This window comes from Episyrphus balteatus, chromosome 1, assembly GCF_945859705.1.
Source record: "Episyrphus balteatus chromosome 1, idEpiBalt1.1, whole genome shotgun sequence".
In the NCBI taxonomy this organism is placed as follows: domain Eukaryota; kingdom Metazoa; phylum Arthropoda; class Insecta; order Diptera; family Syrphidae; genus Episyrphus; species Episyrphus balteatus.
Window position 1 is genome coordinate 88,042,104 of NC_079134.1, and position 16,964 is coordinate 88,059,067.

Here is a 16,964-nt window from a genome sequence, read left to right on the forward strand (position 1 = left end):
TGTATTTCTGGTAGAAAAAGTTCTACAAACAAAAGGCAATAAAGTTTTTGTTAAGTGGTTGGGATTTCCAACAGAACATAACTCCTGGATAAATAAAAACGAAATCCTATAAAATGTATGGAATAAAATGAAAGAAATAAATTTAAAAAATCTAATTGACAGAATTTTCTTTATTATTTTATTTTTACACGAACAAACACACACATTGTTGTTGTTGCTGCTGTAGTTGATGTTGTTGTTTCTGCTGTTGGTGTTGCTCCTACTGTTGCTGTTGTTGTTGTTGTTGTTGTTGTTGTTGTTGTTGTTGTTGTTGTTGTTGTTGTTGTTGTTGGTGTTGTTGTTGTTGTTGTTTTTGTTGTTGTTGTTGTTGTTGCTGTTCAAGCTGTTCATCTTTGTGAAACTCGACGCGGAATGAGGAACCGTACGGCTCCACCACCTCCAGGCAGAGCTTATGTAGTTCAGCTACACCTTCTTCCGACATTTGTTCTTCTATTTGTTGAGGCAAGAAAACCTAAAGAATAAAATTTTTAAATAAAATGTCAATTACAAAAAAACTATTTTAAAAAACTAACCTTAACGTCCTCCAACTCCAAAACAATTCTATTACCATAACGGGTAAGTACTCTTCTGGCTGCCAGAATTCTATATTTCTTTTTTTCTTCTAGCTTCGATAAACCCTTATAAGGTTTATGTGACGAGGGAGAATTGTACCGCTGTTAATTTTTGTCGTTGTTTAGAACTGATTCAAAAACTCAGACAACTATTGCTTTTATAGTATGGACTGACGAATATTTTGGTCATTTCCCCTAATATGAAATTAAGAAAAAAATCGAAAAATTATCACTCCTGACACTCAGTGCATTATTTGACCTGTCTTTCCCCTTCAAGAAAATATAGCATTCCCTTACCTGTTTTATAAATTAAATTATCCCACGCCTCTTTCCCCCCCAGATACCGCACGCGCTGGGGTCCATTTACACCGAGTATGATGGCACTTGCGGTGGCTAGTCATATCGGCACTTAAATTAGAGTTTTTTGAAGAAAAGAAAAACACGAGATAAGAGCGGGACTGCTTATTACAAGCAGTTACAAAATGTAAAAAGTAAATATCTATATAGGAGCACGCGAAAGCATTCCACTATATAGAAAAAAAATAAAAATGAAGTATTAAATAAGAAAAAAAAAAAAAATATTAAAAAAATAAAAAAAAGTGTAGAAAAAAACAAAAATTAAATAAAAAAGCATGCTTAAGCACTTGTTAAATCAGTTAAAAAAAGTCCAGTTTCAGTTTCTCTTTTACTATTTACTAATATTAAGGTCCAAGAGAGCTATAAAATACCATATAGGAGGTTTTTTTGTGTGATCTTGCTGTAAAGTTTAGCTTTAAAACTATGAAATAAAATAAGTAATTTATTGGTTTTAAGGTTTATTCAATCGGAAGGTTATAAATCAACTGACTATAAATCTTAATCATTTAGGAAAGAGCAAGTACACAGTATACAATACCTACATTATAATGGTGATTGGTGGTGGTATTGGTGCTTACATAAATTGAGGTGGTTTGTTTGACTACATTATTACACGCTTTCTTTTTTTTTTTTTTAACAATATAATAAAATATATAATATAATACATTTCAACATTAAGTAATATTATTATTAGGTAATATAATTTAAAAATTATTAAAGTAACAAAATCTAAAAATAAATACAAATTCAATCAATGCCTAATCGATTAGGTGGAGCACTTACTCGGCCACTTTTTGTGCGGTAAGGACTATTTATTACATTTTCAGGAATATTTGCCCTCATTGGCTCTTCACGGTTAGCACTGCCAGCATCACGCAAAACACTAGTATCAGATGTTGTTCGCAAATTATTATTGTTTAAGGATGGATTCGATTCTAATGCCGAATCTAAACGCGGTATTTCCATCTTGTTGTTTGTGGATGGTGTGATGCTGATAGGTTCTAACTGATTTGCATTATCTTGTTCGAAAGTTCTTACGTGATCTTCATAAAGTATTTCACTTGGATTATACTTATTATTTTTTGTTTTAACAATAAATCGTCTATTTCTTCTGAAATAATTTTCATAATTATCTTTTATAATATATGATCTTCCATTGATATTCTCTACTATAATTCCATAATTCCATTCTTCTTTAGTTTTTTTAAAAATAATCCTATCGCCTATCTCTAATACAGGTAAGTTTCTTGCATTCCTATCAAAGTAGAACTTCTGTTTTTCTTTTTTCTTTTCGAATTTTGTTTCAATTGTGTCTTCTTTTATATTGATCCTATGTAAAATTTGTTCTGTCATAGGTAATTTTGTTTTAATTAATCGACCAAAAAATAAATGCGCTGGTGTAAGGCCCATAGACGCGACTGGAGTTGTGTTATATTCTAGGATTCTATATTGATATTCATTTACTCTGCCGTCTTCCAAACACCTTTTAAGTAAGTTTTTTGCAATCGCCACGCCTTTTTCAGCAAGGCCATTGCTTTGAGGGTATCTGGGACTGGAGAATATAATTCTAGTGTTGCATTCCTCCGCGAATTTTTCAAATGCCATTGAACCAAATGGGCTGTTGTCACACCTGATAACTGTGGGATACCCCATACGATCAAACAATTGTCTTAAACGCTCTACTATATTTTCTGTGGTCTTAGATCTTAAGTTTTCAACCATCAAATAACCAGAATAAGAATCAATGACAGATAGAAAATATTTTCCGCTATATTCAAATATGTCCATAGAAATTTTTTGAAATGGATAAGTTGGGGAATCGTCCTGCTTCAATGTTTCTTTCGTATTATTTCTTCTAAATGTTTCACACGTTGTGCACTTTGCTATAATATCTTTGATTTGTTCGGTCATTTTTGGCCAAAAATACAGCATTCGAGCTCTAGCTAACGTTTTCTCTATACCTAAGTGGGGTGCATGTAACCATTTGATAATAATATTCTGTAATTCTACAGGAATAACTAGCTTATGATTTTTAAAAAGAAGACCATTTTCAAAGTGTAATTCCGATTTATATTTGTGAAAAGTTTTTTCCAATTCACTTAATCGTTGATATTGTGGCCATTCTTGTTCCACATAGTAACAAATTTTCTTCAACGCATTATCATTTTCTATAATTTGCCTATACAAATCAAAATTTTCTTTTGATAAGCAAACATTCCTAGAGACAGAGTGAATAACTCCAGTAAGATTAACTATTTCCTCTTGGTCCGGAAGCTGTGCACGGGAAAGACAATCAGCAACTAACATCTCTTTTCCGGGTTTGTATACAATTTTCATGCAAGGATATTTAAGGAGAAACATAAACATTCTCTGAAGTCTAGGAGTCACATCATCAATATCCCTTTTAAAGAGATTTTCTAAAGGTTTATGATCACTATGAACGGTGAACTCACGACCGTATAAAAATAAGTGAAAACGGCTACACGCAAAAACTATAGCTAATAGTTCTTTCTCTATCTGCGCCCATTTTTGTTCGTTGGAAGCCAACGTACGTGATGCATAAGACACTGGGTGTCCATCCTGTAATAATACGCAGCCTAAACCATCCTTGGAAGCATCCGTTTGAATTAATACTTCCCCATTTGGATTATAGGGTTTCAATACTGGCGCAGACGAGATAATTTTAAGTAATGAGGACAATTCGGTTTCATGATTCTTATTCCAATTAAAAATTCTATCGTTTTTTGTTAAATCTCTAAGATAAGCTGTCATTTGAGATAAGTTTGGTATAAACCTCGCCAGATATTTGAAAAGACCCAGAAGTCTCATAACGTCCCCTTTATTTTGTGGTGTAGGCATATTAAGAATTGCATCACAATGTTTGTGACAAGGCCTGATTTGATTGGCAGATATAATGTGACCCATAAAACTAACTTCATTCTTTCGATATTGTATTTTCTTGGCATTAAACCTCACATTATGTGCTCGCGCACGGTTTATGACAGCCAACAATATTTCATCATGCTCTTTTTCATCGTTAGCTACTATACAAATATCATCAAAATAAATTATAAGTCCCGGAATATCACCAAAGTGTTTCACCATCTCCCTTTGAAATATTTCAGGAGCGCAATTTAATCCGAATGGGACGCGATGAAATTTGTATCGACCGAAAGGGGTCATAAATGTCGTTAAATCCGAGCTAGACTTATCAAGCTCCATTTGCCAAAATCCACTTTTCAGATCAAGAACTGTAAAAATATTTTTATTCGAAATTTTTGAGAATAAATCTTCGGCAGTAGGAATTAAAAAATGTTCCCTTTTTATGCACTCGTTAAGGGGCTTGGGATCCAAACAGATCCGTAAAGTTTTATTAGCTTTTTCCACTATTTGTATATTATTAACCCAATCTGTGGGATACTCCACTGCTGAAATTATACCATCAGACTCCATTTTGTTTAGTTCTAATTTGAGACGATCAACTAAGCTATGCGGGATTCTTTTTTTGTAATGCAACACAGGTTTAGAATTTTCTTTCAAATGAATAGATACCGTGGCTAAATGACCTAACCCCTCAAAAATATCACTAAAAAGACTTAAAAACTCACTTTCAGTGTTTGGAAGCTTTTTAATATGTTGAACATCAAGTCGTTTAATGAGCCCAAACTCAACAGAGGTCTTTAGACCAAGCAGTGGTGTAAAACAATTGTCTACTACTAAAAATTCAGCTTTATTTTTAATTCCAGAAATTGAATCAATACAAATTAGCACAATAGTTCCAAATATTTTGATTTTGTTATTGCTATAATCAAAAATAGAGAAATTAATATTCGAATTGTTAACTTGTTTCTTGATTTTCTTAATAACGTTGATAGGAATGCAGTTTACATCAGATCCGGAATCTATCTTAAATTTAACAGGTTCTGACCCAATCAAGTATGTTTTTGTCCACTGACTTGAATTATCGAAAACAGAATTTATTCTAAAAACAGGACGAGAATTAAATAAACCAACCAAATCACCATTACATTGACCTATTTTACCTGAGCTATCCCATGTTAAAGTATTGACTTCTTTGTTATTTCCAGTTCTCTTTACATTATATCCGCTTTTGTCTTGATGTCCGTTCTGGCTTTTATCTTGATGTCCATTGTGGCTTTTATCTTGATGTCCGTTGTGGCTGGAGTCGTCCTTCTTTCCTGGTTGCATTTTTCGATTACCTCGACAGAACTTAGAGAAATGTCCAACTTTTAAGCATTTGTTGCAGGTAACACGTTTTGCACGACATTCGTCCATGTGTCCGTATTTATATGGTCCACCGCAGTTGAAACATGCACGATAAACCGCACATGCTTGACCATCATAATCAGTTGGCTCTGTCTTCACTTCATTGAGTGTTTTCACACCTTTATCGAGAATGTTCTTGTTTGCAGTTGCAGCTTCGAATGTTTTGCACTTCTCCACAACATTTTTCAATGGATCATTTTTTCCATCTAACAATTTGAGTTGCAAATTTTTGTCACAAACACCGATGATAATGCGATCTCTGAGCATGCGGTCTTCATAAGAAACACCACACTTACAATTGAATTCACAATAACTTATCTGCTTGCGTAGTTCAGTTTCAAATTCCGCAAAGCTTTGTTTGTCTTTTTGCACAATTGTGTTGAATTTGAATGTTTCCATTGTGGTGTTCTTTCGGGGCAAGCAGTACTCATCAAACTTCTTCAAAACGAGTTCCAACGTTAATTGCCCATTCTCGTTACCCACCACCACCGTTGCTACACTTTCTGCATCATCATCTGCTTCCTCTTCATCTTCGTTTTGGTCGGGCTCTTCATGTTCAGGCTCAGGTTGATTGGGATGGTGATTGACAAAAATTGATTCCAGCATTGAATCATTCGGGAACAAAGTGTTAAATATATCCGATGCTTTTGGACCAACAAGCCACAAAAAAGTTGCTATTTTCCGTGCTTCTGTCTCCGCGATTTTGTTGGTGGCTATCATGTACATTAAAAAATTCCTCTTCCAATTTTTCCATTCTGAAGCGAGGTTGCTGCAGTCAAGCTCACATGGTAGACGATCATTTGACATTTCCGCTATTTTTTCTTATTAATTCCGTTTAGTTTGCACAAATACTGCGTCTATTCCGTGACAAATATTATTTTCTAATCAATTTTGTTATTAATTAGACCCGATGGTTGTTCTTTTCTCGTATATTTTCCGATTTGTTTTTGGTTTTTTGTATGCATGAACAAAAAGCACTTGCACAGTAGATTTTTTTTATTTTTTTTTTTTACCGTTTTCTTGCGATGGTCTTTTATTCATAGAAATAAAATATAAATTTGTCGGAAAATGTTTAATTTTTTTTTTTTTTTTTTCTTTATTATTTTAATTTCTTTTAGTTCTTTACTTCTGACACCATGTAAAGTTTAGCTTTAAAACTATGAAATAAAATAAGTAATTTATTGGTTTTAAGGTTTATTCAATCGGAAGGTTATAAATCAACTGACTATAAATCTTAATCATTTAGGAAAGAGCAAGTACACAGTATACAATACCTACATTATAATGGTGATTGGTGGTGGTATTGGTGCTTACATAAATTGAGGTGGTTTGTTTGACTACATTATTACACTTGCTGTTAGTGCAATCAAAAATATTACAATTTTTATTAACATTCCTTAACATTCTCGTAATAGGTTCATTTTTGCCATAATCAGTTCTATGAAGAGCTTGATGAAACTGCGGGGTCGTTCTGAGAGAGTAGGAACTTACATTAAAACTTATTTGCTCAAGGAGGGTAGAGCTTTCAATTACATTAGACAAAATTTGGTGTATGAAAATAACATCGGCAACTTCGCGACGTTTTTCTAGAGATTGTAAATTAAGGAGTCGCAACCGTTCCTGATATGGGGGCAAGTTGAAATTGTTAACCCACGGGAGACCTCTTAAGGCAAAACGAAGGAATCTGCGCTGTATTGATTCAATTCTTTTTATGTGGACTTGGTGATACGGAGACCAGACTTGGCTAGCATATTCGAGTAAGGGCCTAACAAAAGTGGTATAAAGTGATTTCGTAACGTAAGGGTCAGAAAACTCTTTAGACCAGCGCTTGACGAAACCTAAAGCAGAATTAGCCCTGGATACTATATTGTCGTAATGGGACCTAAAGTTAAGTTCACTTTCACAAATAACACCTAGATCCTTAATAGTTGTTACTCCTAAAACAATACAGTCATTGATATAATAGTCCCGCGGTGGCGGACGGAAACGTTTACGGGAATATGTAATTGCTTGGCATTTATCAACATTAAGATCAAGATTATTTTTCTGACACCAAACGAAAAAATTGTTTAAATCGGCTTGCAGAAGTAGAGCGTCGTTAGACGAAGAAATTGTTCTAAAAATTTTCATATCATCCGCGTAAATTAAAATTTTGGAGTGCTGAATAACTGATTCTACGTCATTGATTGTCAAAATAAAAATGATAGGGCCTAAATGACTTCCTTGTGGAACGCCCGACTTTGCAATGAATGGGTCTGAAATTGAAGATCTGAATAGGACTTGATATTTACGATCGCGTAGGTACGATTCCATCCATTGAATGAAACCAGTGGAAAATCCGAGGGCTTTAAGTTTGAATATTCAGGATCCTCTGTTGATTTATACATCAGTAAGAATATTCTTATTGAAGTATATCAATGCAATACCTATCAAAAGACGACACCATGCATGTGTCGCATCGATCCTTTACAAACAACCATAAACAACATCATACATTGGGTTTTGAGACGACTACACCATGCGCATAGATCCTTTGGGTTTCGGGACTTACTAATAAAATCATTTGTTTATACATCACACGTTCGCAGATCTTACATTGACCTTTTTTTAAATTTCAAATATGTATTCAACCGTTTAACGGTCGGTTGGTCCCAAGTCCACAACATCGTACATTGGGTTTTGAAACTTACTAACTAAATCCTTTTACCATTTTTCAAATTTCAAATATTCAAATATGTATTCAAACGTTTAACGGTCGTTGGTCTCAAGTACACTTATTCCTACTGACGCGGTAGAAGCGATCCCCCATTCTGAATCTGTAAGTACTTCAGTGAATCAAAAAAAAAAAAAAAAAAAAAAAACAAAAAAAAAAAACATCACAGAAAAGGTTCTTTTATCAGCGCCCACCGGCATCCTAATAGCGATACTGGTTTGGTCAATCATCCCTTGGTTCGACCGACATTGCAGTACATACGTTCCAGAATTGCGGAACGACGAGAGTTAATTCTCGAGTCATCTTTTCCACCTCTCGGAGATATTTTTTTTTGCTCAAAAATCTTGATCGCAGAAGATTCTGGTAAGAAATAGAGTTTATTTAATTATAGGTCATACTAATGACACACATTAACTTTCCATTTAGCCAGCCATCCAGAGTTATATAACTCTAACTCTTTTCTTGACTCACTATTCGTGAGAGTAAAAGTAGTTAGGACCTAATTTCAAATCCCATCAACGGTGACACAACAGTTAAGTCACTCGGACGTTCCTTGGTTGATCTTCGTTGATCTGGGCAAAAATCTTAAACCCACGAGCCAAGATATCAAAGGATCGTATAAAAGAACGACCCATATAGGTTTCTCTTGTCTCCGAAAGGCAATCGAAAGCTGCTTGAAACAAGTGCCTAGGTAAATAAACATTTGATAGATTCATCGACGGGGCGTATTTAACTCATCCATTTGTATTTTTGAACCCATATAGGATTATAAGATTCTTATCTTGAGTCAACGAAATTTCATTGTTCGAAGAAATCGAAAAACGACTGCGGTTACTCTTCGAGCCATTGAATAGCTCCGACGACGAACCAGGACGAGGTCTTTAGAAATAATTGTTGCTGGAATTAAATAATCATCAGGCCAAAAAAAAACAAAATCAAAAAAGTGAACAGCACAAATTCCAATAAGTTAAATAGGATTTAAGGTAATCGAGATATTCCAGGGGTTGATCTTAAAAAAAAGAAAAGTGCAGTGCCTATATAAAAAAAAAAAAAGAAAATTAAAAGGTTAGGTAAAGATAAAATTAAAATCTGAAAAAAAGGTGAATTAGTTAAATTAAAGCTGAAAAAAAGAAAAGAATACAAAAGAAGGATTAATTCTATTGAAAAGAAAAAGATAATCTAAATTTTGAAAAATAAAAGTGAAAATTTATTAAATATTGAGATTAGTTAAACTAAAAAGAAAATTTGAAAACTAATTAGAATCTGAAAAGATAATATCAATTTGATTAATAAAATATAAAAAGAAGAATTAGAGATTTGAAAATAAAGTTTTTTTTTTGAACACTATTGCTTCTAATACGTACTGATTGAAATTTGATTAATGAAAATAAAAGCTAATAATTTTGATTTGATAAAAAAAAAATCAAGTTTGATTAAAGTTTTTTTTTTTTTGATTAAGTGGAATTCGATAATAAAATTATATTTTTTTTTGCAAAGTATTTTACGATAAGCACATACAAATAGTGAAGTTGAAAAGGATTCGTATTTAAATTTTATAGAAGCAATAGTGTCGAAAGATAGAAATAAGGCTTTTAAGTTTTTTTTTTTTGAACAAAGATTTTGGTAGATTTTAAAATAATTAAAATAGTGTTATTGTGACATCCCCATCCATCAAGGTCCATACAAATAATTTTTTTTAATAATGAAAGTGATTAACAACATCCACTCCATCAACATACCATCATTGTTTCCCTAACTAAATTTAAATCATCATTTGCAACAAATACCTATCTTAAAAACACAAAAATTTAAACATATTATTAAACTATCAGATACACCAACATCATGCTGTGCACATCATCGATTTGTTTTGGTAAGTCTATTTAAATTTTATATCATTGCATAAATATTTTCATACAACATAAATTTAATATACATACATAAATTTAAACTAAAAATGCAAAACTAATGATAAGTCAAAATTAAAAACGATAAAGAGCGAGGAGCTTACTTCAAGAACTTTTGAAGAACTCCGAATGGGTTGGGTTTAAAAAGTTTATAAATTAAAACATTTTGATTTTTGTTGTTGGGAGGATACAATTCGATGAGTTCTTGGGTTGTTGAGGATAAATTAACAAAAAAATATAGTTTTGAATAATTTTTTTTTTTGATCGATGAATGAAGATGAGATTTAATAATTTTTTTTTTGATTTCTTGATTGTTTAAGATAATTTTGATAATTTTAAGTGACATTTTTTTGTTGATTTAAATAAAATGAGATGTATAAAAATAATCAAATTTTTTTGAATTTTTGGATCGGTTATGAAGAGCTGATTATATTAAATTAATTTTTTTTGGAGAATTCATGTTTCGAAAAGTTGAATAGTTAATTCACGGTGATGAATAATCGCATTATGAATTTCTAAGGAGTTAATATTGGGGAGTGAAGGAGGGAAGTATGTGAAGAGGGTGTATCAGTTTTTTTAGGGGAAAGTTATTAACTTTCTCCTCTTCCGATGAGGGCTGTTGCAATTGAAATTTTATTTTGGAGCTTAAGCAATGGCATTGGAATATTTTTCGAAATTCTTTTTGGGGTTATTTAAAGGGTAAGGACGGCTCCGAGGACACGACTATCTATGTCCTCCCCCTCAGTGTGTATGTCAACAAAGAAGTAAAGGTCAATAGTTTCGGGTCCTACCATTTAAAGATGGAAAAATATATCCAGTCGAATTTCACCGTAGACTTAGGTCTGCAAAAAGGTAACCCCGTCCTATCGCGAGTAACAAGATCCCCCCCATCGGCGAGCTATGCGTTGCATCTATCAGGCCTTCGGTTACTGACGCGTTTGGACACCCCTTTCGACCCCTGCCTGGACGGGCCAATGTGTCTGTAAACATTGGTCCTAAAGGTGGGATAGGCCGTTAGGGTCAATCGAGGAAACTTTGAAAAATAAAAAAAAGTAATTGAGAGTCAACAAATTATATTCTTTAGTCTTTATAGGTCTTTTGTGATCTATGGCTGAAAAGGAATTCGGTCTGGTGGATTAATTTAGAAGATTAGTTTGAAAGATTCTCTCGTTCGTAAAGAAATTAACAATGCAAGTGAACAGTCTCAACGTATACTCAAAGTATACAAAGTATTCAAAGTTTTCAAAGTTTAAAAGAATAAATATTAAAAAGTATGTACGTTACACAACACGTCTCAGATATCATATTGCGAAAGCTGGAAATTATAATGATAAGCTGTATAAGCTTCTCGTATATTCCAAAGGCCTGGAGAGAAGCTAAGGTGGTTTGTATACCAAAGGCGGGTAAATGCTCTCACGTCTCTCCAAAAGATTTAAGACCTATTAATCTATCATCCTTTCTGCTTAAAACTCTAGAAAGGATGATAGATATCAATCTAAGACAGGAAATAGAACCATGTCTGATCTCTAAGGCACAACATGCCTCAAATGGCGATTGGACTAGCTCCTACGAGGAATCACTAAACTTGCTACTAGACACTCACTTCCCTGGTAGCTCGAACTCTATAAGTGACTTTGGTCACCGATCCAACCAATTTTATCATATTAGTTAAGATCTTATTTCTAAGGATAGACAAATATGGGCTACCGTCGCATGCTTTCTGGATGTCGAGAAAGCATTTGACAGCGTATGGATAGATGCCCTTATCCATAAACTTCATTTACTAAGCTTTCCTTTGGCAATAATTAAAATTATTTTTTCTTTTCTCTCTTCCAGAAACTTTTTTGTGCAAGTGGAGGATCGGAAATCACCAATGAAAGTCATTCGAGCTGGAGTTGCTCAAGGATCCAAACTTGGCCCTTTTCTATACAGCATCCTGACATCAGACCAACCGCCTGCAAGTGAGTGCGAGAACCTGCTTTATGCGGACGATTCACTCACATACTGCAAGTCCATCTCGCCAAACATAGCTGTTCTATGTAAATGGGGTATCCGGATCAACTCATCCAAGTCGGAACTATTGTGTCTTAGACGATCAGGAGGAAGAGGCAGTCGATCGGCTGGAAGCTGCAGAAGCATCACATTGACACTTCCAGATGGAACTAGATTGCCAGCCAAACGCAGCACCAAGTACTTAGGAATCAACTTTAACGAGCTCCTCAGATTCAACAATCACTCCCGTTTGGTCCTCAAAAAAAGCCAACTTTGCCTTCCATCGCCTTCACCCTCTGATGAAAAAAGAACAGGATTAAGTCAACCAACGAAACTCTTGATCTACAAGCAGCTTCTGCGACCTGTCATTGTCTACAGCTTTCCGGTATGGTATACCATCTCCAAAACAGCCATGAAGGAACTACAATTGTTCAAGAGAAAAATACTGAGGATGTGCACCGGACTTTACTTCGATCGACAGCGACAAAAATACTACAGCAACAAGCGACTCTACGAGGAAGCAAAAATCATACCACTGGACAATTATCTACTTCGATCGGCGAAGATGCTTGTAGGAAATATCGCCAACCACCCCAATCAGCTGATGAGAAGAATGATAGCCCAACAACGACATCCGGAACCTAGGTACCTGTGCGCTTTGGATATACTGGATGAGCACATAATTTCAATGGACAACGAAGAAGCAGTTAACTTTCACGCCGACACCCAGTCGGCATACTATCGTGGCTAAACGCCAATCAAACCAACCCAACTCAACCAACCCCACAACTGGACATCCGGGTCTGAACACCCCGAGGACAACCTAGTCAGCAGACTTTTTAAATTAAGTTTATCCATGTATAATATTTATTTATATTTTATAACTTAGTCATTGTATAAGGTTAGGCCCCTTCTGTGCCGACAAAATTTTATATCAATTTTATACCAATGTATCTTAGAAATAAGTTAATTTTAAGTCAATTGTAAATAACAAGTTCAATAAACTAAATTGATAATATGGGCAATAAACAGCTTCGATTCATAAAAATCACCTGGGCCAGATGGTATCATACCCGACGAATTACAACACGTCGCAGATATCATATTGCGAAAGCTGGAAATTATAATGATAAGCTGTATAAGCTTCTCGTATATTCCAAAGGCCTGGAGAGAAGCTAAGGTGGTTTGTATACCAAAGCGGGTAAATGCTCTCACGTCCCTCCAAAAGATTTAAGACCTATTAGTCTATCATCCTTTCTGCTTAAAACTCAAAAAAGGATGATAGATATCAATCTAAGACAGGAAATAGAACCATGTCTGATCTCTAAGGCACAACATGCCTACACTAAGTGGAAATCAGTGGAAACAGCTCTCCATTCTTTGCATGATGTTGGATTTTCGTCTCCAGTTGTGTCATTAATCGAATGAAATAAATAAATAAAATAAAATATGATAGATTAAATATTTAAATGGTTATTTTATTATAACTCAGTCTTTTAATATAACTTAATTTTAAAATTATGGCAACGCGTTTCGGAATTAGCACCAAACACTACATTGAACAAACGGGGAGAACATTTCTTGACAGGTTCAACGAACATAAACCAAAACATAATACAAAATCTAACTTTGCCCTACACTTGATGGAAGCTAATCACAACTATACCGATTTCGACTCTAACCTCACCCCCCTTCACCGCTGCGGAAAAAGGTAGTGTTAGAAAACATATCTAATAGTAGATTACTTGATGCCCTCGAAGAATTTGAAATCTACAAATCTAACAAGAAGAAAGAAGACGACCTACTCAACGACAAGTTGACATTGAAAACAAATTCACTATTCGACACATTACTCAAACATAACAACAGATAAAAGGAGACAATCACACTTGACTTCTCTAAAACAGTTACATATTACACTTAAACGCAACCAAATATAAAGCTTAACGAAGTCAACAACAACAACAACATGGAAAAGAGACAGTAATACCTTAAACAACATAAATCATATATGAACACTTTTATGCTGGTTTTTATATTTTTTTATATTTTCATGATTTTAAATTATATTTATTAAAAATAAACGGTGTTCAGGAAAAAACAATTCGACTGTTGACAGTCAAATATTTCTTCAGTGCCATAGCAAAGAAATAAAAATAGCTACAATTTATCTTCTTTGAAAACTTGTAGCAACTATATAATTCGCAGTTGCTCTATGCAGCTCGGATTATATGGAGTCTCGATTTATTCATGAAAATATGGTTCAAGACAAGGTGTAATGGTCATCTTCTGATGAGCCCAACCATTACATCGGGGCGAAACGCATATATGAACACTTTTATGCTGGTTTTTATATTTTTTTATATTTTCATGATTTTAAATCATATTTATTAAAAATAAACGGTGTTCAGGAAAAAACATTTCGACTGTTAACAGTCAAATATTTCTTCAGTGCCATAGCCAGAAAATTAAAATAGCTACAATTTATCTTCTTTGAAGACTTGTAGCAACTATATATAATTCGCAGTTGCTCTATGCAGCTCGGATTATATGGAGTCTCGATTTATTCGGGAAAATATGGTTCAAGACAAGGTGTAATGGTCATCTTCTGATGAGCCCAACCATTACATCGGGGCGAAACGCATATATGAACACTTTTATGCTGGTTTTTATATTTTTTTATATTTTCATGATTTTAAATCATATTTATTAAAAATAAACGGTGTTCAGGAAAAAACAATTCGACTGTTAACAGTCAAATATTTCTTCAGTGCCATAGCAAGGAAATAAAAATAGCTACAATTTATCTTCTTTGAAGACTTGTAGCAACTATATAATTCGCAGTTGCTCTATGCAGCTCGGATTATATGGAGTCTCGATTTATTCGGGAAAATATGCGTCAAGACAAGGTGTAATGGTCATCTTCTGATGAGCCCAACCATTACATCGGGGCGAAACGCATATATGAACACTTTTATGCTGTTTTTTATATTTTTTTTTATATTTTCATGATTTTAAATCATATTTATTAAAAATAAACGGTGTTCAGGAAAAAACAATTCGACTGTTAACAGTCAAATATTGCAACATAAATCAGTTTGGAAGCCCGAAGATTGAATATTAATTCCGAAACGCGTCTGGGACTGAAGACTCCTCTGAAGCTTCTAGACTAAGGAAAATCCTTTCAACTAATCCAACCATGCCGAGCTCTCTAAAAGACTCAAATGGCGATTGGACTAGCTCCTATGAGGAATCACTAAACTTGCTACTAGACACTCACTTCCCTGGTAGCTCGAACTCTATAAGTGACTTTGGTCACCGATCCAACCAATTTTATCAAATTAGTAAAGATCTTATTTCCAAGGATAGACTAATATGGGCTACCGTCGCATGCTTTCTGGATGTCGAGAAAGCATTTGACAGCGTATGGATAGATGCCCTTATCCATAAACTTCATTTACTAAGCTTTCCTTTGGCAATAATTAAAATTATTTTTTCTTTTCTCTCTTCCAGAAACTTTTTTGTGCAAGTGGAGGATCGGAAATCACCAATGAAAGTCATTCGAGCTGGAGTTGCTCAAGGATCCAAACTTGGCCCTTTTCTATACAGCATCCTGACATCAGACCAACCGCCTGCAAGTTAGTGCGAGAACCTGCTTTACGCGGACGATTCACTCACATACTGCAAGTCCATCTCGCGAAACATAGCTGTTCTATGTAAATGGGGTACCCGGATCAACTCATCCAAGTCGGAACTATTGTGCCTTAGACGATCAGGAGGAAGAGGCAGTCGATCGGCTGGAAGCTGCAGAAGCATCACATTGACACTTCCAGATGGAACTAGATTGCCAGCCAAACGCAGCGCCAAGTACTTAGGAATCAACTTTAACGAGCTCCTCAGATTCAACAATCACTCCCGTTTGGTCCTCAAAAAAACCAACTTTGCCTTCCATCGCCTTCACCCTCTGATGAAAAAAGAACAGGATTAAGTCAACCAACGAAACTCTTGATCTACAAGCAGCTTCTGCGACCTGTCATTGTCTACAGCTTTCCGGTATGGTATACCATCTCCAAAACAGCCATGAAGGAACTACAATTGTTCAAGAGAAAAATACTGAGGATGTGCACCGGACTTTACTTCGATCGACAGCGACAAAAATACTACAGCAACAAGCGACTCTACGAGGAAGCAAAAATCATACCACTGGACAATTATCTACTTCGATCGGCGAAGATGCTTGTAGGAAATATCGCCAACCACCCCAATCAGCTGATGAGAAGAATGATAGCCCAACAACGACATCCGGAACCTAGGTACCTTTGCGCTTTGGATATACTGGATGAGCACATAATTTCAATGGACAACGAAGAAGCAGTTAACTTTCACGCCGACACCCAGTCGGCATACTATCGTGGCTAAACGCCAATCAAACCAACCCAACTCAACCAACCCCACAACTGGACATCCGGGTCTGAACACCTCGAGGACAACCTAGTCAGCAGACTTTTTAAATTAAGTTTATCCATGTATAATATTTATTTATATTTTATAACTTAGTCATTGTATAAGGTTAGGCCCCTTCTGTGCCGACAAAATTTTATATCAACCAATGTATCTTAGAAATAAGTTAATTTTAAGTCAATTGTAAATAACAAGTTCAATAAACTAAATTGATAATATGGGCAATAAACAGCTTCGATTCATAAAAATCACCTGGGCCAGATGGTATCATACCCGACGAATTACAACACGTCGCAGATATCATATTGCGAAAGCTGGAAATTATAATGATAAGCTGTATAAGCTTCTCGTATATTCCAAAGGCCTGGAGAGAAGCTAAGGTGGTTTGTATACCAAAGGCGGGTAAATGCTCTCACGTCCCTCCAAAAGATTTAAGACCTATTAGTCTATCATCCTTTCTGCTTAAAACTCTAGAAAGGATGATAGATATCAATCTAAGACAGGAAATAGAACCATGTCTGATCTCTAAGGCACAACATGCCTACACTAAGTGGAAATCAGTGGAAACAGCTCTCCATTCTTTGCATGATGTTGGATTTTCGTCTCCAGTTGTGTTATTAATCGAATGAAATAAAT

At 34.8% G+C, this 16,964-nt stretch overlaps 1 protein-coding gene across 1 annotated transcript in view; it reads right to left on the minus strand.

The window, feature by feature from the left end:
- Positions 1-8,971: 8,971 nt before the first annotated feature.
- The window catches only part of LOC129906924 (transcription-associated protein 1), a 366,133-nt gene continuing 358,140 nt past the window's right edge, over positions 8,972-16,964 (minus strand). The window contains exon 22 of the mRNA XM_055982915.1: positions 8,972-9,088. Coding sequence (XP_055838890.1) covers positions 9,083-9,088 — 6 coding nt within the window. The 3' untranslated portion in view covers positions 8,972-9,082. The remainder of the gene's footprint in view (positions 9,089-16,964) is intronic.